We start from the raw sequence: 22,459 nt of genomic DNA on the forward strand, positions 1-22,459 counted from the left end.
TACAAAAATTGACCAAAACGAGTCAAAGTTCAAATTTGATTAGTATTCTAAAGATAAAGAGGAAAGAGAATGCCTTGCTATGGTCAAACGTTTTTAGGTGAGGTGGGACGGCACTTGGGACTTTTGGAGTGGAAATTTCCAATTTTGCAAACGAGACGACTTGGAAAATTCTACTATGTTTCGTCTACGTTATAGTTTGAAGTCTTTTATGATTAATATTTAGTCATTAAATCTTTGATTAACAATTTCACCGTTAAAATTTCAATGTGTAAAAGGCATTTTTATTCGTGTTTGATTCTTTTTCATTTTTATATATAATGTCGACTTGAGAAGTAATCAAACACGAATAAAAATGAAAAAGAATCGAACACGAATAAAATGAAAAAGAATCGACTTGAGAGGCACACGAGATACGCAGTTTAAAACCATGCGGTCTTCTTGCTCGAGCAATTTCCCTAAGAGCTCCAAGGAGAATGTCAGTCGAGAGCGCTCTCTCGTGTGCGTCGTCCACCATCGCCACACTGTGGCTCTGCAAATCTGCTTCTTCCCCATCGATTATTTCGCCCAGCAACACCGCGTCCGTCATGTATTTGATCACCGAGACATCTTCTTCTTCTTCTCCTTCTCCATTACTGGTATACTATTAGTAGTATTTTCAGTGCTGTTAGGAGGGAGAGAACATGACCATACAGTAGTGTATAACTTTTTTTGGGACAAACGATACGAGGACAGGGGCTCAAACTTGGGTGCAGAAGACGAGCACACTGCTCCAGGCACCTTGGCTAAGCCCATGTGTGCTATTGAAGTTTCTTCTTCGTCAAGAATACATGTACGTGGGTTCATTATTTTCGTTGTTATCGTTATTAAGGATAATTGGTGGGAAGATAGTTTTGTTTTTTCAGAAATAGGTCTGTAAACAAGCCGAGTCAAATCGAATATTGCTTTGGCTTGTCTAACTTTTTTTGAGCTCAAGCTAGGCTTGGAAGAATCTTTCCTGCTTAGAATCCAAAACCTCGGAGTTCCACTGGAATTTACCCTAAGACTTTCAGGAACTGTTGGTTTCGGAGAAGCGAAAACCTTAACCTCTTGCCGCAGTAAGAACAAGCAGATGATGAATCTGGTAAAATGCATCAGATAACAGATATCAGATTTTGAAATTTGGCAGGCTAATTTAGGGCCATTAGCATTTGACAGAACTGCATAAAACAGTCATAGCATCGCCGTTCATAGATCCTACTAATTACGAGACATTAACATCATCCAAGTAACAAGATCACGAAGAACAAAGTACTAAGTAGAAGGGTTATGCCACCATGGCTCACACGCCGATTGTTAGCTTAGCTCTATCCAACATGAACTACTTACAAGGGGGGCGGACGCACAAACCCCCTGTTGTAATTTCAAGGACGGACTCTCTTGTTGCTGCATGACGGGCACTTGTAGTGCTTGATGTGCTCAGCTCTGGCTGGGGTTATCTTCACACATTTTCCATGGAACCACTTCTCACATATGTCGCAGCAAATCCAGAATTCATCAGCAGCATAGCTCTCCCCACATGCACCACAGACAGTCTCACCGTGCTCATCATCATCACCTTCCCCATCCAGACCCCCGTCCTCATTTTTTGGCATTGCTCTTGCATATTTGACCGATTCAGAGCCTCTCTGTTCTCAGATGGAGAATTGGCCACAGAAACACGTAATTAATAACCAATGTAAGGTAAACCCGTTACAAACCAGAGAGAGAGAGAGAGAGAGAGAGAGAGAGAGAGAGAGAGAGAGATAAGACAATTCATTTTACCCCTTTAGAGCTTGACTTAGGCCTATGGATGCTGTTATTTGAAACTGATGACTTCTCCTTTGACTGTCTCTTTTCAATGCCCGCCACAACCTCGAAGATAGATGGCAGATCATTCATCAGAGTGAAGAGACGTTTCCTGCATCAAAATTTGTAATGAACCTAGTTTTCTAGAAAAGCAAAATTAAATAAATAAACCATCCCACAAGCTGAATTTGAACCCTCTTCAGAACTTATAACAACATTGTTTCTTGAGATTTGAAAACACTAATAATAGGCAAAAGATCAACGAGCGACAACAAGAGCAACTTCAAAACAACCTTATTTTCTTGCAAATAGAAATAAAAGCATCAGGCAAACGCAAGAAGGGAAATCTGTATACCTTTCAGTCTTGTCAAAACCGAATCTGGCACCAAAGTAGAAAGCCACTGAAAGCAACCACGCATCGCTGTGCACAGCTACCAGAGACAACCAGTCCCTTTCTTGCATTCCATCTCGGGCAAAGTTGATGCCCAGAGCAGGTTCCGGGAGCTCTGGAGGAACTTCTTCAGCAGGTAGATTAACCTCCCATTCTTCATTCGGGAATCCATACAAACAAAGATTCTCCTTTTCTGAAACATTGACCAATCAATTACCAATTAGTTAAATTATCAAGCAGTATCTTAAGTACATTATCCAAATCCCACAACGATCTTCCATTTCCGATGATCAAAACAAGAAAAAAATGCAAGTGAACGCTCTGTTTAGCAGTTACATCTTCACTACAGGCAGGATCCAATCAAATACAACAAAGTCTAACTTGATCCAAGTTGAATGACCCCGGAAGGTATGTTTTTGAAACGCGATTACGAAATTGATACTCTCACTCAAACAAGGAAAATTTCATCTCAACACAAACAAATCATAAGCATCATGTAAAAATGATCAACGAAAAACGAAACAAAGAGCAAGCCAACGGGACAACCTAAGCATTTAAAAAGGGAGTTCGATACCAGTTTATTTCCCCGCCCCTTAGTGTAAATATATCGTTTGTATCAAAAAGACAAAATGGAGGGGGAGAATTAAAAGGTTCAAGCTCCAAAACTATAAAAAGCAGCTATATTCTGCAGATACAAAGTTAGAAAAAGCAATAATTTTACATAGTAATAATTTATAGAGTAAATTGTAGTAATGGTCCCTTAACTTTAACTCAATTTGAGCAATGACCCCTCAACTATAAATTCATTACCATTGGTCCCTCAACTTATCAAAATGTAAACTATGGTCTCTCAACTAAAAATTCATTACCATTGATTCTTCAATTTTAATCCACCTGGAGAAATGATCTAACCTAATTGTAACAATGATCCTTTCAACATAACTTATTTTGACAAAATTTTGGCGAAGTTTATGAAAAGGATCGTAGCTACACATTTTGATGAGTTGAGAGACTAATGATAATGAATTTTTAGTTCAGGGACTGTTACTACAATTTACTCTAATTTATAGTGACGCAAACTCAATGCACGTTATAGGATTCGTACCGCCGACTCAAGATAAGGCTTGGTTGTTGTAATAATTTACAGTGAAAAAGAACAGATTAATAAAATTGCAAGGCCATGGAGACATGGGAAAACAGTAATTAATCAGAAAAATTGACAAAAAAAAAAAAAAAAAATCAGAAACAGAGAGAGAGAAAGAGAGCACTCACCAGGATCGCATTGCTGGTAAAAACGTTCAACATCTGCACCAAAATAAATAAATAAATAAAGTTAGAAAAATCAGGAAAGCATTTAGAATGTGCAGAAATAACAGGAAATTGGAAAAAGAAAAAGAAAAAAGCCCTAACTAAACGCCAAAATATGAAGTGACAAAAGTTAAAAATTAAGATAAAATAAAAAAAAAAAAAAATAAGAAAGAAGAGAGGGAGACCAGTGGTGAGAGCTTTGATCAAGCCGGCTCGACGGCCCTTGAAGTCGGTGAAAACCTCCTCCACAGTGCGCGGGCTGTACGGTGCTATTCCTCCTTCTTCTACTTCCATCACCATCTCCGTTCACTCTCCTCTCTCTCTCTCTCTCTCTCTCTCCTGAGAGCGAAATTGACTAATTGAGCTTAGTAAATAGTGTAGAAAATTTATGAAAGCAGGACGGAAGCTGGGGGTAGAATCGTAATTGGATTCGGTTGCCGAATCGTAATTACTGATTTATTTATTTTATTTTATTTTATTTCATTTATGGAGGAGCGACGGCGCAGAAAGAGAAGCCATAAAATCCCAACCGTATATTTGTTAGGTAAATTAAAAAACCACCAAAACCCAATAAATAAAATAAATAAAATTTTGTTTTCTTGATAAAGGAATTTTGACACGTGGTTACGTGAAATTGGCAGGAGTTGTTCATTAAAAACGGTGGTCCCCATTTGAATTTCCCAGTCGTTTGGATCCGCGAAGGTAATTGGACCACGGATTAGTGACAGTGGGATTAGAGGGGCCATCCACGCGTCGTGATTTGGACCGGAAGATCTTGGACCAGAGCTACGTTTTGGTACACCGTGGATAGAAGGGGAGGAGCACCACCGTGACCGTCGGCTGGCATTGAGGACTCAATGCGTTCATGAAACAGAACTTGGAATTGACAAATATATCCCTACCAAAATAAATTGGGAGGAGTAATCGAACATAGGATCTCAGATGAGAGGTAAATAAAACCTAACTTATTTAGAAAGGAGACGCCAAGTTTCATCAACGCGTATGAGGATACATGAAAAGAATTTGTTACGATCAAATTCGGTTTGCTTCATTTGTCTCGGCAACCACATGAAGCCAGTTTCAGAAGCTTTACTTGGTGTACGATCAAAACAAGGCACATAATCTCAATCGCATCGTAATCGAAAAAACAAAAAACTCTATCGCACTGAGACTCAAATCAAACCAGTAAAAGGTATCAAATAGACCACTCCGAAACCACTCAGTACTATGGCCTGATGGTAATCCTCTATAACCGAACAATTTTCAAAGCAACATTTGTCCCAACGGACCACAAATGAGATACAATACAAACGGTTCGGTGCACCAACTGAACATATACATTTAGTGACTTCTTATTTCATACGATGGGTCAGTAAGAACGGATTAGGCATCGAGCGTGTATGTCAGAAGCCATATAGTATATCCCAAGGCATTCACATTCTCTCCGAATCTGTCTCAAGTTTGTAAACCAACAAAAAACCTTCGACAGGGAAAACGTGAACGGGTGCAGCAGGTCTTTGCAGAGCGACTCCTCAAAGCGAGCTTCCAATTGCTGCAGCTTCAAAAAAGAAGGTTCAGATTGTGTTGAGTGAGGAGCCAATCAGATTGCTTGAAGAAGTCTAAAATCCATCCAAGCACTTTGCCCCCACATCTGAGAGTGGAGAAAGAGAGTAAGAATTGAGAAGCATGGGAGAAGGCAAGCACAAAAGAACGCTCAAAGATGTCTCACTTTGCCCCCACATCTAGGATAACTGACGAATGTAAATAATGTAATCGAAAAACAGTATAAGGAACTTCCATCCTTCAGGCTTCACAAAATATAGTGTGTTTGAGAAGTAACCCGCCACAGTGGTACACAGTCAAACAATTATGTAGTCTCAACCAGAAATCAGTAGGCGGTAGGCCCACATCCATTCCAAGTTAATCCTTGAATTACATAATTCAGTATGTGAAAAATGATCCAATATGAACTTTCCCACTCTGTTCATAATTCTTACAAATTCATTATCTTATTGAGTGTTCTTTTCCTTCATTCAACTTTTGTGTGTGCCCTGTATGTGTGTAAAGAATTTGGAAGACTTCATTAACCAAAACTTACTGCTATCACTGTGAGAGGATTCATCATCTTTTTTCGCTGGAACATGTTGTTGAAGAAACTCCTGGACCGTTCTCCAATACTCGTCACCACCAGCAAGCCAAGTATCCATATGCATGCCAGTGGGAAATTCCACAAAAACACACCGCTTATTATGGGCAGCTGCTTTGGCATACAGCATTTGCAAATGGGATGGAGGAATCATCTCATCTTGCAAGCCGGATAGAAAGAGGATTGGCTGCTTAACCTGCATTTAGATGGTCACACGTGAGGGATGGAACATTAAGGTAATGACAGAAGAAATGTGTCTCATCACACTTTGTTGATCTTGAGGCGATTCCTGTTTAGAAAGGGTAATTTTTTACATCTTTAAGAATCACGTTTTATTGTTACTATCATCTGATGAAATGCAATACTGGTGCAGATTTTGTTGAAAACTTGACTTAAAATACGGTTATTTCAACCAGATATCCTGTGTAGGATCAAGCATGGATGGGTACAATCAGAAAACTGGAATATGTAGAAAATTGAAAAAGACCAACAATAAAAGTCTACCATATTGTTTCAGCTTTACACGTCTAATTGCAGGGTGAAACAAGAAATTCTACCACCAAGAAAGCTCACCTCACCAATGACATCAATTGTACTCCAAGGAGAACGTACGAGAAAATTAAGTACTTTAGGACCTTTTGAACCACTGCCTCCAATGAACCACTTCAAGAAAGGAAATAAAACTCCAACCAAGTCCAAAATAGATGTGAAAGTGTTTTCCAGTATCAGTGCAGCAACCTACAAGGCATAAGCGTAGAAAAACTATCTCAGCCTACCAACTCAAAATATACGATTTAGGTACCTTAAATGGTGGCGAAATTTCCAACACTCGAAGGAAGTGAAAAACATTAAGTTGCAACAGATTTAATAGAGTGATACCTTATCAGGGTTGTTTTTAGCAACCACAGTTCCAACTGCACCCCCAAGTGACCTTCCAAAGACAACTATTCTAGATGTGTCAATGTCAGTCCTCTGCGATAGGTGATCCAATGCAACCTAACAGAAAGAAAGAAAGAAAGATAAGTATAAAACAGCGCTGAAACATGAAAATAAGAGTAGAATCATCATACAACTGTAAGTGAATCACATACCTGAGCATCTTTTATGATCCCGTGCTGAGAAGGATATCCTTCACTTGCTCCATAACTGTTGTTTATATAGATGAAAATTAGCATGAAATAATAGTATGATACTATTGGTATACATAAAATAGCCCAACGTTTCTTTCCAACCATCACATATCACTCAAATTAAGCTGGTTTCAAGATAACAAAGCAACAAGAAAAAACCCGCACGTACCCTCGATATGAAAGCATAAACACGTTGCATTGCAGTTGTTGTAACATTATGCGGACCATTTCAAGACGATGAGCAATATCTGCAGGCCAGTGGTCAAGGCCAATAAAGCAAAAAGAACCCCCAATTCACCATTAAGTTCATGAAAGTTGCATGTAAATCCGAATGAAAAACCACGAAAAACAACACACAATGTTAATGATCAAACTATAGTAACAAAGTCGACGACTATTCAGAAAGAAAAGGATACTTCCAGCATTTTCTTGGAAAAACAATAGGGTTGGACCTGCAAAGCAAGCAAAGTAACTTTAGAAACCCTCAAAGAATATCAGAATCTTACAATCACAGCTGTGCCTTGAGTTCTAAGAAATACCGAAAAATTCGAAAGCAGCTCAAAATAACAGTTTAATTTTTGAAGTAAACACCTAATTACTTGAAATTGAGACGAATTACATACAAAATGGATGGGGATTACTGTGTGGAATGCATGCATTTCGAGTGAGCTGTAGGCTAAATTAACAAAAACAAACACAATTCGCTACCTGCTTTGAGTAATTCACTAAGCCCCATAACCAACAAAACCCTAATTGTCTCAGCAAAACCAAAAACCCAATTGCAATTCAGCAGAATTCAGAGCTCAACCAAATCAAAACAAAACATGAAAGTGAAAAACAAATCGGGTATGGAGAAGCGGATCGGACCTCGGCAGAGGGGGAAGAGCTTGATGAACCAAGCGTGGAGGCGAACGCCGTCGGAGGACTGGAGCCAGACGTCCTCGTAAGTGAGGCGGAGGCGGGCGGGGGTAATCGGGTAGGACTTGGTGAGACCCGGCAAGACGGGGACGTAGACGAGGCGCTCCTGGAGGGCGACGAGCAATGTCATGCCGGCCACCACCAGGCCTCCCACTCCGTACAGCAGCGCGCTCACGTACGACACCATGGCTGCTGGGCGTGTGGAGCTTTTTGCTGGGTTTGGTTTTTCGGGTTGTTCTAATCTCCAGCTCCTTCTTTAACCATCTGGAAAGTGCAAACTGGAAAAACTGAATTGTCGTGAGAATTGAATTTTTGCGGGTTGAAAATTCTGGAATTTTGGAAGGTCACGGTGGGGCCCTGTCGCTTGGTTTGCAATTTTCTATGATATTTTCTGTAGTACTAATTCATGGTCTCGAAAATTTTGTCGGTAGGACGAAAATACAAACATCAAGTTTTATAATATAAATAATTGAATATAGTTTTAAAGTTTTTAACTAATTATGTTAACATATTTGTTATTTAGTACTACGATTTAATGGTATTACTCTTCATTTATAAGTGAGAAGTTTTAGGTTCAATTCTTATCAAAGGTAAATTTGAACCACATTATTATTGCTAGTTCATTGTGAGGCTAAGCTCATCCCCTTCCCCTTAGTGTAAAAAGTATCGTTTGTTCAAAAAAAAAAAAACATACTTGATAAACCGAGTCGTGCTTCGGCACATTGAAACTCTCTCCATAGCCAGATACTTCAAATTTTTTTAAGGCTCAATTTTTTTTTTCTTGGTCAAAACTAGAAAATCAAGATCTAACAGTTAAACTGAACAAAACCAGAAAAATCAAGATTTAATGGTTGAGAAATTCGATCGGAAGCACCATAGAACTGATCTGGGTCGAGCCAAGTTAGTAAAGTACTAGTAAATTAGAGTAATTTAGTTTGTCAAATTATTTAGGAAAAAATTGTTTGTTGCCGACTGCCATCATGATACCTTAGTGACATTTAGGAGGCAGATTGTTTGCGCTCCTGTTTGGATATCCTTCCTATCCTTCCTATTTTATGCGGTCACGGTTAAGTCATGTCAATATTTTATATTAATTTTTTTATAGAGATAATAAGATTAAAAACAATAAGAATATAAAAAATTAACGTAATTTAACCATGATCGCACAAATAATAAGAGATGAAAAGGATATCAAACAGGAGGACGGACAATCTACCTCCGACATTTTATGGAGGAGAATCCTTGGCTCCGTCTGCGTAAAGAAAATTACTTAAATTAAACATCGAAAAGAGTAATTCGGAATCATTCTCTTTCAGACAAATCACAGCTTTGCGTAAAGAGTAAGGAAATGCGTGCGAGTTCCAGGTAAGGAATTGTTCCAAGAATGCTTCAGTATCAAGTTATCAACTTTTAACCCAGAAAAACATTATCATCCAAACTTTTTTAACCCAAATAAATATATAAATAAAACATCCATCATCTGCAAGGAATTTGCCACACGAATGTAAAGTCGTACATATCGGAATCGAATCAAACCAAACCGTTCTTTCGCGGCATTCGCAACGCAGTGCTTAGCTGATTTGAATCAAACACAATCACATAACATCAAGGTTAACAACCTAGACTTAGAACACTAGGGAATACATATGAAACCTACGAGATTACAGCATCTCTAGATGCCACCATTTTGTTAGAAGCACGAAGGGTGGAATGTCAAGTGAGAAAAGCCAAGGATGAATTGCCTAACCGGTGAGAACATGACGGTCTTGTTTGCGCTGACCTCTCACCGGACAACAGAAGCACAGTGCTGGTTTCCAGCACGCATAAACCCGCCAGGGAACTGCATTGCTCCACTCATGTGGGGAGGGATGCCTGAGAATCTGCGATCTGGTTGCTGAAAGTTGTCATTGGTGTTGGAAACGCTAGTCATGTCTGGGTGGAATGCAACACTAGGGAGGAAATCACTGCTTCCCGAGTGATTACTTTCTGTGCCCCCTGTATCTTTCTGATGTGAGCTGATGGAGTCCGAAACATGGTGGGTGTTACTGGAGGGGTTCTGGTCTGACTGCCGTTTTGTGCTGAGAAAACGTCCACCAGTGCCCCTTACCCTATTCACGGCATGAAGATGGCGAGACTCATGGAGATATGGCTGCATTGATTTAAAAGTGACATCAAAACGTGGGTTAAGGCACGGTTTGGATGGATGAGGTATCATTTGTTACACAACCGCTGATTCTCTTCCATTGACAAGGTCAGGATGAGTAACATGAGATTCTGGTCCCCAAATTAAGAACACGTACTTCCATATAGAACCAAATGCAGCAAAGGAATCAAAATGATTTATAACTCGGTAGACATACATACCTTTCGAGCTTTGAGAAGTTTGTTACGAGCCTCCAACTTTGCACGGGACTGTCTCCTTCTGAGGATTCCGTGGTATTGTTTTGCATTGACGTAGATGGGTCCGTCTTGTGCCAGATCGGGAGGCAATGGAACTCGTGTAGGTGCCATCCCAAGCATATGGGACTGAATTAAGTTGAATTCCACTTATAAGCTCATAAAAGGTAGTGACAATCACAAAAAATAATGAAAAACTAATAAGTATAATCTGGACGATGGCACTCAAACCACAATAAAATTGGATTTCTCCAATCAGATGTACATCGTAAGCGTTAAAACCACCGTCATTTCTTTCGACAAAATACGGTCAGAGAATATAAACGGACACCTTTTGGCAAATTAACAATGTCCATTTAATGTAATTGTTTTCAGATATAACTGAGTGGGGAAGCATTGTAACTACAAATCAACGGAAAATGAAAACAAAGTTCAATAAAAACTAACCATCGCCTGTGGTCCATATGCAGTCAAGAAACCGCTGAAGTAAGGGTCGACATAAGGATACGGTACACAACCCTGGAAGAAAGAGACAAATTAACAACCACCTAACAGGTTAAATTCTGGGTATAACAGCTCAACCTACCATTAAATTTCCGTGACTAACTTGAGAAGGATTCAGCATGAAATCTTGATTACTCTGCAAGAAAACTGGCTTCATGTTGCCTTCAGCATCCTTACCACATGTTTGAACTTCGCCTGCGTTCAAGGGCAAGAAACAGAAAAGAACTAAGTACACGAAAGGGGAACACAGAATGATATATAGCTACTACGCATGAACATAGACCATGTATCATACGAAAAAAATAATAAAGATTTTATATGACAACTGTCACGTAGCATTCTCTTCTTATAAACGTAACTTTTACAATAAGATCATAAACCAGGAGTCTGTATACCAGAATCTGATGAGTTGCATTGATCTTGAGAGTGACCGATTGATTGGGTTATGGATGATGATCCCTGGTCTGTTTGTAGTTGGAGTCCTAAATGCTTTGAGCCATGATGAACCTGTGGCGGAAATTTCACTTTGAAGCTTACATCTTTGGATAAAGGTTGTGGAACTTGTTGTTCACTTGGATTCCACGACATGGAATTTGTATAAAGGGGCATTGCCACAGAACTCTGGTTGAAAATGTTCTTATCCAACTTTTGAGTTGTTGGTATATATAATTCTATCGTCGAGTCCTGAAACACATGCAAAATCGGAAAGATCCTTAATGAGGATGTAAGTACAACCTCACACTCACAGATTATCAACAACAACTAAATACACATACACACATAACGGCTATGTATGCAAGCATACAATCGCGTTCTTCATTACAACACCCCATCAATCACACCAATATCGCAAACAAAACAACATAAGAAAACTCACCGACGAACTGGAACTACCCAACGGATTATTCTATCCTAACCACATATTCAACACATATCAAATGATATCTTCTCTTAATATATTATTTTCGCCGGGCAGAATCCACGGCATCTCTCCTATTTCGAACCAGATGTACATCGGAAAACAAAACATTTACGGCAAGCAAGTTGGTGTTCCTGTTTCTACCATTTAAACGAAAAATCAGACTCCAAAAGCTCAGAACACGCTAAGAACACCAAGAAGTGGTTTTTCCGAGTTTATATATATATTTTTTTTCTTTTTTTTTTTGAGAAGAAACAATTTTTCCAAGTTTATATAGATTGCATTTAATATCTCAATTACCATGGAAGGAAAAAAGAAGGTTTAGAAAACCAGATCCAAAATGTCAGTAAATACTACAGAGAAATTTACATGCACTTGCAGCATCAGTATGCAACAAATTAGACCAACAAAAACAGATCAATGAGAGATTAATCCGGAAAATTAGTAAAAAGACATGAGATTAATAATAAAAAAGGAAAATAAATAAAATTTAAATAAAAACAGAAAATATGGAGTAAAATGTACAAAAATGGAAATAAGAACATACCCAAAACAGGTATAAACCAGAAACTGATAAAGGAGACAACTTTTCTACTTTCCCATCTTCAGAAGCACCTGAAAACAAAATCAAAAGATCTCAAAATCCACATGCAATTAGTAAATAGCAAATAGAAAGCAACCCACTTGGATTCTACACCCATAATAAAATAAATTAGCAGAAAAATAAAACCCATAAATGGAAAAAGAAAATAGAAAGGCAAGAGAGAAAATGAGCAATAGGAGAGAGAGAGAGAGAGAGAGAGAGGGAGAGAGACCTTTGGGATCTGGTAAGGGATGAATAAGTGAAGAATATAGGTGTAGGGAAGAACTTGGACATGTCTCCTTTCCCCCAACTCTGTCTAAATAAAAGCACTCTCTCTCTCTCTCTCCCCCCTCTTCTTCCTCCTCAAAGTCTCGGTCTTTCTCTCTCCTCACTCTCTCTCTCTCTTCACTATATTTTCCTTCTTGGGCTTTGCTGCTATGACAACACAACACACAAAAAAAAAAATCATAAATTCCTACTTGAAAGCACTTGCCACCTACCTCCCTCCCTCTCCCCTCTCACTCTCTCTCTCTCTCTCTCTCTCTCTCTCTCTCCCTCTCTCTCTCTCTCCTCTATATTTTTCTTGTATTTTTCAAGCTTTCGTCTTTATCTTCATCCTCCTTTGGTGGTGGCCCCACTCGCACGCCCAAACGCACCCTTAACGCTTGGCTGCATTCACGTTCCTTATCTCAGCCGCCCTTCACTGTTTTCCTCACTTGTTTCCCACGCCCGCATTTCTCACGCGCCGCCACAAATGCAAGCACATTATTCTGTGTTACGCTTCCATCTGGCTGGAAAATGTATTCCGTCCACCGTGCGGCGAGTGAGCTTCTCTGCGTGATGATTCAACTGGAGAAATTATTAAGAGATTTTAACGAAAAACTCTCGGTACTGTTTATTTTAACAAAAAATTATATTTTTATACTAAAAAGTCAATGTTAATACTATTCACTCTACCTTTTATTTAAAACTCAAAGTTCTTTTTCATTAGTTTTTTTAATTATATATATATTGTTTTTTTTATTAATTTCTTTCAAAATTTGAAAAATATAAGAAAGTATTCTATGGCCAATTAAGATAACTCCAAAGGAAAAGACACATCAACCTAAGACGTCATTAGGACGAGGTTTAATATTTTTTAACCTAAGACACATCATTCTATCACCTAATTCTATAAAAACCACACTAAAAGCCTCAAACGTTTTCTTCAAATGGAAGGGAAAATTGTATTCTCGATGATGACGGGATGGAAAAGTTCGCGTTCGGGTTGTAACGTGTTAGAATTTGTGCTTCTTTCTTGACTTTTTTTACTTGCTCTTTTTTTTTTTTTTTTTTTTTTAACAATAGGAAGAGAATACCAACAAACCTCAAATAGAAACGAAACGGGTATAACTAAATCTTAATCACGTCCAAATGTCAAAACGACTATAATTATCAGAGTGTAATATTTTGTGCACCAATAAACGGCTCAAATCATCGCGAAGAAGTTGGGTCTGATATGATGAAGATGATATTTTGTGCAGGATTGGACGCCTCAAGTCCTCGCCTCATCATCAGAGAGTGCAAACGTTGCCAACTCTTGAAAATTACGCAAAAGGGCGCTTTCTTGTCGGATATTTCGAGCACAAATGCAACATCACTGTTGCAAACAACACGAAAGGAATACTTGATCCATCTCCATTTCATCGTTATTAAGCGTTTTGATGCATAGTAGTTTCTCATTCTCGCTCGCTCCAGATCTTTTTGTCATAGTCTCGAATCACCCGTGGCTCCATAAACTCCTCGTTCCATATCTTTTCTTACAAGCATTGAATAACATTATTTAACTTTTAGTTAAAGAACTATAGCTACAATTCAGTCATAGTTTAAAAACCATGTCTACAATGAGAAATGCTAAGGAGACTCTTTTAAAGTGTGATTCATCGTGGACTTTCCATCATCTCATGTTTTTGGCACAATTCTCGAACCAACTTTATAAAATATTATGCCAAAAACATGAGATGAGAGATAGTTCATCAAGAGTTCTGTTTTTAAGAGATCCTTGAGCATTTCTCTAGCTACAATCTACTCCTTGTTTTGCTAATCCTTGTTGGGTTATTATTCTTTTCCTACAAGCATCAACGGGTTTTCAACTTTCTGTTTCCAATGTATTTCCTAGTTTGATTGGAAAACTTGCAAGAAAAGAAATAGCGTTTGATTAATTTTACTGCTTCCACATGGGGAATTACTAGATTGTAAAATTACGATTTGTCTCCTACAGGGGTGGCAAATTCTAATTAGCAATGAGACATGCCATATTGAATCGAATAAAATTAATGACTAGTTATTCAGAAATATTACTCTTACCACATATTTGTACCATCTTTCTAATAGAGATAAGATCTACATGTGTTGGTGGACCTTAACCTCCATTAAAGAGATGTACAAATAATGATACGAATATGTGGTAAGTGTAACATTACTCTTTAGTTTGGTTGAAGATTAACTATACTTGTCAAGTGATTAAGCTAAACTAAATTGTTTGGATTCATTTGGTTTGAGGTAGAATTAAATGTCTCTTGAAAAAATAAGAAATAAAACTCAAATATCATCAATATCACCTCTGAAATAGGCACTCAATCTTTTTTTATTTTATTTTATCAAGTGTAAAATTCATTACCAAAACAACAAACATTACAAACAAAGGCCTATCTACAAAACAAACAACACTAACAGATGGACCTCAAAGCAAAAAACTCAACCCAAAGGTTGAGCCCACAACAAAACACAGAAGACAACACACACAGAAAGAAAGAAACCCTAACCGCCCTGTTGCTACCACAGCAAAACACACTGCCGTCGTTGATTGTCACCCCCCATGAAATACGTTGGAACATGATTTTAAATGTCTAATAACCAAAACCAAAACAAAGTAATGACAAACAACAAAAGGATGAACTTGAAACACCAGCCCCAAGCTAAGTTGTGAGTGACATGATCGGCAATATTTCCCGGATTTTTTGTGGCCGGAAAACTGAAAATGTAGTCCGGCTCATGCCAGCTCTCTAGTTCCACTAGCTTGGATACTCTGCACTCTTTAAAATTGTAAAATATCATCTTCCCATATTCCTTCATGAGCGCAACGTCACTGTCGCAGAATGCTATAACAGAAGTCCCTCGGGTGCTTAGTCTCTTCCTCTCACTCCATATTTTTTCTCGGTGGTCTTCCATTATCCAGTATTCCGTGAACTCATCACCTCCTTCTTTGCGAACCAACGCGAGACGGCCTTGGTAAGCGGTTAAACTGTACTTCCAATGCACGTTGTTGCACATAGGGTGTGGTAGCGCGAAGGTTTCCCAGGTTTCCTTGTCTTGATAGAAAGCCAGTATTTGGTTGTTGGTAAGATGCCAGTAAAGCGCGCAGCACGCTGAAACAGGTGAATTGGTGCCCAACAAAACCCCGTGAGGTAAAATCAAATCGTTCAGCTGCTTCCAAGACCAAGTGTTTGAATCAAAGACTTCGCTTATATAGTGGTTGTCAAATGAGGGGTTGGTCTCGGGCTCCGATAATCGAATAATCTTAAACCAGCTGCTCAAAACTGGGTTCGAATTCGAACTCGACCTCAACACGGCAATAGCAGTGCCCCGAGTAAAATACCTAGTCTTAGGGTTTGGTATTTGTTTCCAGTATTGAGTAGTAGGAGCGCAAACAAAGTAGCGAGGAATCTTATGGTTTTTATGGCTCACGCCGACGAGTAAACCTCGATCGGCGGCTTCAATACTGTAGGGAAAATGTAAGAACCTAAGCGAAATAGTTTTGGAGTTGTCGATGTTGTTATCTTCCACTGGTAAGAAGGTGCAAACACGGTTTGGGTAGAACTTGCTCTGAAGGAAGAAGCCATATGTTGTGTTGGTTTTCTCACAAAATAGTTTGAAGGAGTCATAGGCGGCATGGTACCATTCCTTCGAGACAAGTCTGCAACTGCCTAGGGTTTCCGGGGATATTCGGGTTAAAATCTCGGAACGTATAACGTCGGAAGGGAGAGTTGGTGAAGAAGAAGCCATTAGATAAAAGTGTGTTTTTCTTTGACACTGGTTGAGAGAGAGAGACAGAAAGAGAGAGAATCTTTGGTTTTATATACAAGTATATACATATATATACACACAGCGAGAGAATATCAGAGATGTTTCTTACTAGTCCTTGATGGGTTTGGAGAAGGGGTAACGTAATGATTCTTTTTCTTTCAACTTTCTGATTTCCTATTTCCTACTTTGATTGGAAAACTTGCAAGAAAAGAAATAGTGTTCGGTAAGCTTTGGAACTTGTAACTAGTATCCTGCTTTCAGATGGGAAATTAAGGAGTGGCATTCTTTCTCCTCTAAATTTCTCTTTTTCTTATTTGAATGACTACAATTAAGTCACATCAATATTTTGTCTTGACTTTTTTATAGAGAGAAAGACAAAAAAAAAAAGTGAAAGAGAAGGATAGAGGAAGGAAGGATATTTGAAGGACAATATTTTTTTGGGATAATGCTAGGAAGACTAAATTTAGTAGTAATGTTATTCATACCATGTTTTTATCACATTTTTATACCACTTTAGGTGGCACATCAATTGAAAAAAAATTCAAAACCCAAAAAAATGAAGGAGAAAGACTCCTCGTATACCATAATTATCATTTACTTATCTAGTTTTTCTTAATTATTAGTTTATTAAATAATGAACTAAATTTAAAAATATGATTAATTCAAATAATGTGGCTGTCCACATCAAATGCCACATAAGGTGGTATGAAAATGTGGTACAAAAAGATGGTATGAATAGCATTACTCAAGAGTTGATAAACATGCTCATTTTTATTTGTGACACATCATTTAGTTCACAAATTTTATATCTAGAGTCTTCCAACCGTTACCTTGCCTTCCAAGGAGGCTAATGAAAGACAAAGCAAGAAATTAAAAGTTTGATTCGGAGAAGTTAGGCCACTTGATTAAAGTAATGTGTATGTACTTTCTTCCTCACATATAAATTTGAACATAAACGAATCCAAATTACCATTTTCAAAACTCAATACTAATCAATTTTAAATATATTGTCAATATTCAGTCCTTAATTTTATTGAGTTCAACCATTAAAATTTAGGGTGAAATGCGGATTAGTCCCTATACTATCATTTCAGTGAAAATTAGGCGCTTGAATTATTTTTTCAGTAAAATAAATCCCTAAATTCATTAAAAATTACTATTATATTCAAAGCTATTTTATCAAAATTTTCATCAACTTAAGTCACTTGACACACTTTAAAGTGTAATACCATCATTTTCTCGCCGTTAATCTATTAACATTTCATATAGGTTGTGAATTTAACGTTCAATTTACCTTCTAAAGTTAACTCCATACTATATTTCTTTATAAAAAAAAATTATCAATCTACCCTTAAATACGTATCAAATGCAAGTAACATGACTTAAATTGAAAGAAGATTGAATGTAGTAGCTTCAAATCTAATATTAAGAATGTAATTGGCAAATTTTTATAATTCAATTACTAGTTCTTCTGAAAAAATAATTTAAAGACCTAATTTTCACTCAGTAATCATTTAAAGACTAAATTAACAATTCACCCTCAAATTTAATTTCTGATCATTTAGACCAATTTCGTAAATTTAATTACCCGTTCTAATATGATTAAGTAGTTTAAAATTTCGTTTGTGTCAAAAGTTGTAATAATAGTGATTTACCTTTAAAGGAAAAGAAAACATATAAAATCTTAGTGAAGATTTCCAAAACGTTGTAAATATGTTCACGAAAATATCAAAGGCTATGGAGCAGTGAAATACTGCATAATTACAGGTAGAAGAACCGGAGAAGCATAACGTTTGTCAATTGAATGGACTTATTGGCAATTTCCAACAAATTAATCGAACATCCATAATTCCAACGAGCTATATATCAACTGTAAACTTAGCTACACCTAAATTGGTAGGAGCCCTGCATGTCGTGGGATCCGATTCAATCCGAATCTTGAAGCCGTTTCGCGGCTCCTTGAAGCAATCAAGACTGCAGAGTACAGATACATGACAATATAATCTTGAAAGTGTTTGTTTCAGCAATTTGCTATTCATTTCTTAGGCTTCAACGAAAATACATGAACGGGCGCTTTAATCACAACCGCCATCATTGGAAGCCGATAATTCATCAGGTGCATCTTGAAGCACCGGATAACCTGAAAACAAAGGTTGAAGGAGGCAAGTTGAACAAAAGAACAGTTTTCCGGCTTCAGAAAACATAGCTTCGACCATTACGTAGGTAGTTTAAAGCAGTAAAAGGTGCATGTGATTGTATCCGTATTGTTTGTGTGTGCGTGCTAGCGCAAGAGTGAGAGAGGGAGCGCAGCGCTTTATAACTCACCATGTAAATCAGAGATCTAAGTTGATTCTTTCAGACCATTTGAAAATATCAGAGTGCACTTTGTCTCCGCCCAATTCCTCTCCCGTAGCACCTGCTGCCACTCTTAAAACATCCTCGATCAAAGCAAAGTTTCCCATTATGTCAACATGAGCACCACTTTGGGTGCCTCGTCCCTCAAGAAGATTAGCCGGAGGGGCATGATCATATTCCCTTATGTAAGAAGGGATGCCTGCAGGATTGAATCGGGTCTTACCCCTCCAACCTTTAGCGCACATGAAACCCGCACTCAGAACAGGAACAGTTTCATCGCCATCAGTGGAATATATTCCACCTTTTAAACAAGGGTCCTCACTTCCACCCTCTGCTGAGGTATCTATCTGAAAGGGAATGTAGCATTCAGCACTAGGAGTTAACTTGTATACATATGCTCTCTCTGTTGGGATTCCAACTCCATACATGGAATAGATCTCCATATCCGGAGCATTTGGTAATCTGCACAAGCAGTCAGAAGTTCAGGCACCGCACTAACAGATTATTTGCTTAAACAGTGAACACAAGCCCAGAACAACAACCAAATAAACAACATGAACAAATGAAGTGTTTATTTTAAGATACTATGAGCTGGAAATTTAAGTATATAAAGCCTTTTGATCGAAAATGGAAAATTTGACTGAAACATACAGGACGTGTTTGGAGCGTGACTGTTTTCACACTTTGGGTAAAGCATTGGGAAGCAGTTTCCCGAAACCACCTAGAGAATTTTTTACTACCTAGGCAAAACTGGGGCATTTCCTACGTAAGGATTCATCTCTGAGCATATAAAAGGCATTGGAGAGTGGTGCGTGCAGATACAATTTAAAGCACTAATACTGGCTACGCTCAATTAAGGATCGCCAAAAGATGGAAAATGAGTTTAAGTTCAATATATGATTCACTAGGGGGAAAGCTGATAGAACAACACAAAAAGATGAAAACTCACTTTGTTTCTAGGGGATTCGACCAATACTTGTAGTGTTCATATTTTGGGTCATCCAAATTGTCAGCAATCCCATAAGAAAAATGATTATCCCCACGTGCCATCAGCTTGGGGGCAACAAAGTGAAAGAGATCCAAAATTGATCCAGCTGTGTAGACCTTGTAATCTGCAACGGCCTTGACACCACCAACACCCATTTCATGGTACTCCGTCCATACATCACACTGGGTAGCATTTGCAAGGAAATTACCCTTCACAGCGTCCTGCCAATCACGCACAAGTCAAAGTCATACACGTTAAACAGTTATGATAGTATGTATCTTGAGATTCTAAGAAAAGATAAGACAGTATACATCTTGGAAGACGAACAATCCAGGCAACCTCCTTCACATTTTTATGAATAATCCCATATTAAAAAACAAATGACTAAACCAAGATGCTAGGTAAACTACTAAACGATGGTACAAATATAAGGGCAAGGGGACATATATACTTCTAATGAAATGCCTTTGGTTAATTATGCTTCAGCACAGAGCAATACCCTGAAATCGATCATCTCAATCTTGGAGGAATCTGCCTCCGCTACATCTTTCCCAAATGATACAATCCTCCCATAGTTTACTCTCTTTTCAACTGCACTGATTGTATCGTTATTCTTCACCTTCTTCGCACTACAATTGCAGTATCCTTCAGGTGACCAATCAAGGCCACCCCAAATAGTGTCCCCGCCTTTTGGTATCATTGACATGGTTGCATCCCATGTACGGGTCATTCGCATCATATGTTGTAAGGTTTGGAGGCCAAAAACATCCTTATCCAAAACACCTGGTGCGAAAGCCCTGCAATAAAGATTCACATTTGATCAAGAGCCCAAAGCAGGGTACAAAAATGCATACATGTTTCTAGCAGACTAGATAAAGCAGGACACAACCATAATTCACATTTCTAGGCAGACGAATATGGTGCAAAAGTAAATGAGATAAACCTGGCAACTGCAATATCTCTAGCTTCCATTGAGAAAATTCCCGCAATGGCTTTTGGAACCCCTAGAAAGGGTCCACCAATGTTCATTACAGCTTTAATATGCTTTGCACACCAATCTGACCCACCCCCACCACCCATTGGTCCCGGTGCCTCAACCCACTTCATGAAATGCAAAAAGTACAGAACACCCATTGAGTGAGGAATAACAACCACCTTGTTACCACCATTTGTGGCTACCATAAGCTCTATGTTACTCTTTATCCTGCTTAAAGTTTGGTCCCTAACCTGACAAAGGCAATCAAGCAGACAAATACAATATGAGTCATTTTTCATGGTAAAATCTATCATGCTACGATGAACAAAGAAACTGTACGAATTTCCATCACAGGAAGCTAAATGGGTTACAGAACAACACCTCAGTATTTTGAAACGATAGTCTCCAATCATATGACGCCATATACATTGTTTTCTCTTCATATCCAATGCGAGCCAAATTTGCAATCAAAACTGCCCAGACGAAATAACCTGGTGCAAAGTAATCAGCTGCCACAAGGCCAGAAACAGGCCTGACCCGTATACCTGGAGGGTCCAGTCCAGTCTCATTATCCAGAGACATGTGCTCAACCCAGCACAACGGTCTGCGAAAGATGAAAGGAAACGTGGTTGACAAGAATCGTGATGTAAGATTCAATTCCACCACCAATATTCCAAAACTTCAGAAAACAAATAGGAGATTGACTTCAGAAAACAAATGGGGAAAACCAAAACACCCCAATGATTAGTGTTTCGAGCATGAAATAACTCCATATTTCTTTCGGATAACAGAAAGAAAAAATGAATGAGTTTCACATCCACACTCTAACAAGCACCCTCACAACATTTTCTTCACATCTACAATTCAAAAAGTTTATCAATCTACTTTTACACATGGCATACAGTTGAACTAGGTAGCACTATATTTTCAAGACAACACCCCACCATTCAACTCAATTTACAGATTTAAGTAAAAACTGGTAAATTAAGCAACCTCGCCGCAACGAAAACTGCATTGATTACCCTCTTAGTATGTCACACTTCCTTCTAAACGACGCCAAATCACTAAATAATCAACAAAAAGCTCAAAGTCCAAAAGTCCAAATCAAATTAATCCCCAATTAAATTATTAATCATGCTTTAGCATGAAAATCCCAGAAAGCACTCACCTTTTATACACTTCACCAAATGTGCCGCCCCACAGCCGCTTCCTGAACAACCCATCTGCACAACCATGCCCTTCCCACAGTTCGAGCCCGCCCGTGACAATCCCGGGCACAAACACCACCGGGTGCTTCACCGTGAGCCCCTCCTTCCTCAATTTCACCCCCGGCGGGTCCGTCATCGGCCCCGTTATCGCCTCCGTCACGTACTGCGGAAACGAGGCGGGCATTGCGTTGTAGAGGAAGAGCAGGAACCACCAGATCGAGCATATGAACCCAATGAACCAGCAGCAGCTGTCGACGCACGACCACCTCTGCTGCTTTTCCCCGCCATTTTTCTTGTGAGTGTGCTTTTGCTGCTGCTCCTCCTTCTGCGTTTGGGGTTCCTTTTCTTTCTGGCTGTCGTCGCCAATCGGCGGAGACGGCGGCTCCGAGTCGGAAGCGGCTTTTCCCTTCCTCCGTCTAAGAAACGACATCGTTTTGATAACGGGAGAAAAAAAGTGGGCGGCTTTAAACGCTCTCTCTCCGTTGCGTTACAAAGTTCATTTTCTGGTCCCTCGGTGCTCAGCGAAGCAGCTGATCGAAACCCCCAAGCCCGAGAAATACGGTGACTATATTTATACAAGGCGGCGATGGTAGCTGTGGCGGCGGGGGAAGAGGTCTTCGCCGGCTGGTGGGGATGTGGAGGATTCTGATTGGCTGTCGAACTGGTTGTGTACTTGTGGTTGTGTTTAGAAAATCGGAGGGACTGAGCCTGGTAGCTCCCAGAACCTCCAAGGGTCCCACAACACAC

The 22,459-nt window shown here is 38.9% G+C and overlaps 4 protein-coding genes across 9 annotated transcripts; all 4 read right to left on the minus strand.

Moving 5' to 3' along the window:
- Positions 1 to 1,149: 1,149 nt before the first annotated feature.
- Positions 1,150 to 8,095, minus strand: LOC126606414 (alpha/beta hydrolase domain-containing protein WAV2-like). Of its 6 annotated transcripts, XM_050273800.1 has the most exons (11): positions 7,667 to 8,084; positions 7,216 to 7,251; positions 6,969 to 7,047; positions 6,761 to 6,815; positions 6,549 to 6,665; positions 6,243 to 6,407; positions 5,622 to 5,865; positions 3,488 to 3,520; positions 2,180 to 2,408; positions 1,801 to 1,936; positions 1,150 to 1,664 (listed from the first exon to the last, which is right to left on the minus strand). In XM_050273800.1, the coding sequence occupies exons 1-11, from the start codon at positions 7,902 to 7,904 to the stop codon at positions 1,401 to 1,403; spliced, it is 1,596 nt and encodes a 531-aa protein (XP_050129757.1). In that variant the 5' UTR covers positions 7,905 to 8,084; the 3' UTR covers positions 1,150 to 1,400. The 6 variants fall into 6 exon arrangements, with proteins under 6 accessions (XP_050129757.1, XP_050129794.1, XP_050129772.1 ...); XM_050273815.1 differs by lacking the exons at positions 1,150 to 1,664; positions 1,801 to 1,936; positions 2,180 to 2,408; positions 3,488 to 3,520 and adding an exon at positions 4,703 to 5,081 and having other exon boundaries at positions 7,667 to 8,095; XM_050273806.1 differs by lacking the exons at positions 1,150 to 1,664; positions 1,801 to 1,936; positions 2,180 to 2,408; positions 3,488 to 3,520 and adding an exon at positions 4,703 to 5,174 and having other exon boundaries at positions 7,667 to 8,095.
- A 1,048-nt stretch (positions 8,096 to 9,143) lies between these two features.
- Positions 9,144 to 12,634, minus strand: LOC126606449 (nuclear transcription factor Y subunit A-5-like). The gene is made up of 7 exons (XM_050273847.1): positions 12,353 to 12,634; positions 12,085 to 12,152; positions 11,014 to 11,302; positions 10,701 to 10,813; positions 10,562 to 10,633; positions 10,082 to 10,243; positions 9,144 to 9,866 (listed from the first exon to the last, which is right to left on the minus strand). Exons 3-7 carry the CDS (start codon positions 11,225 to 11,227, stop codon positions 9,501 to 9,503), a joined length of 927 nt encoding a protein of 308 aa, XP_050129804.1. The 5' UTR covers positions 11,228 to 11,302; positions 12,085 to 12,152; positions 12,353 to 12,634; the 3' UTR covers positions 9,144 to 9,500.
- Positions 12,635 to 14,741: 2,107 nt separating this feature from the next.
- LOC126606460 (uncharacterized) lies at positions 14,742 to 16,178 on the minus strand. The gene has a single exon (XM_050273856.1). The coding sequence runs from the start codon at positions 16,162 to 16,164 to the stop codon at positions 15,001 to 15,003; it is 1,164 nt and encodes a 387-aa protein (XP_050129813.1). The 5' UTR covers positions 16,165 to 16,178; the 3' UTR covers positions 14,742 to 15,000.
- A 1,682-nt stretch (positions 16,179 to 17,860) lies between these two features.
- On the minus strand, positions 17,861 to 22,409 carry LOC126606472 (phospholipid:diacylglycerol acyltransferase 1-like). Its single transcript, XM_050273865.1, has 7 exons — positions 21,673 to 22,409; positions 20,886 to 21,108; positions 20,472 to 20,755; positions 20,028 to 20,325; positions 19,490 to 19,749; positions 18,511 to 19,002; positions 17,861 to 18,325 (listed from the first exon to the last, which is right to left on the minus strand). Exons 1-6 carry the CDS (start codon positions 22,140 to 22,142, stop codon positions 18,519 to 18,521), a joined length of 2,019 nt encoding a protein of 672 aa, XP_050129822.1. The 5' UTR covers positions 22,143 to 22,409; the 3' UTR covers positions 17,861 to 18,325; positions 18,511 to 18,518.
- Positions 22,410 to 22,459: the final 50 nt, after the last annotated feature.

This window comes from Malus sylvestris, chromosome 2, assembly GCF_916048215.2.
Source record: "Malus sylvestris chromosome 2, drMalSylv7.2, whole genome shotgun sequence".
Lineage (NCBI taxonomy): Eukaryota > Viridiplantae > Streptophyta > Magnoliopsida > Rosales > Rosaceae > Malus > Malus sylvestris.

Coding starts and splice junctions, on each gene's coding strand:
- LOC126606414 (XM_050273800.1), bottom strand. CDS start 7,904: ATGGTGTCGTACGTGAGCGCGCTGCTGTACGGAGTGGGAGGCCTGGTG. Junction 3,521..5,621: donor ATCCTCTCACAGTGATAGCA/GTAAGTTTTGGT, acceptor ATTTTGGTGCAG/ATGTTGAACGTTTTTACCAG. Junction 2,409..3,487: donor TTACCAGCAATGCGATCCTG/GTGAGTGCTCTC, acceptor TCAATGTTTCAG/AAAAGGAGAATCTTTGTTTG.
- LOC126606449 (XM_050273847.1), bottom strand. CDS start 11,227: ATGCCCCTTTATACAAATTCCATGTCGTGGAATCCAAGTGAACAACAA. Junction 10,814..11,013: donor ATGCAACTCATCAGATTCTG/GTATACAGACTC, acceptor CCTTGAACGCAG/GCGAAGTTCAAACATGTGGT. Junction 10,634..10,700: donor TTAGTCACGGAAATTTAATG/GTAGGTTGAGCT, acceptor TCTTTCTTCCAG/GGTTGTGTACCGTATCCTTA.
- LOC126606460 (XM_050273856.1), bottom strand. CDS start 16,164: ATGGCTTCTTCTTCACCAACTCTCCCTTCCGACGTTATACGTTCCGAG.
- LOC126606472 (XM_050273865.1), bottom strand. CDS start 22,142: ATGTCGTTTCTTAGACGGAGGAAGGGAAAAGCCGCTTCCGACTCGGAG. Junction 20,756..20,885: donor TATCGTTTCAAAATACTGAG/GTGTTGTTCTGT, acceptor TGCCTTTGTCAG/GTTAGGGACCAAACTTTAAG. Junction 19,750..20,027: donor TTGAGATGATCGATTTCAGG/GTATTGCTCTGT, acceptor CGTGATTGGCAG/GACGCTGTGAAGGGTAATTT.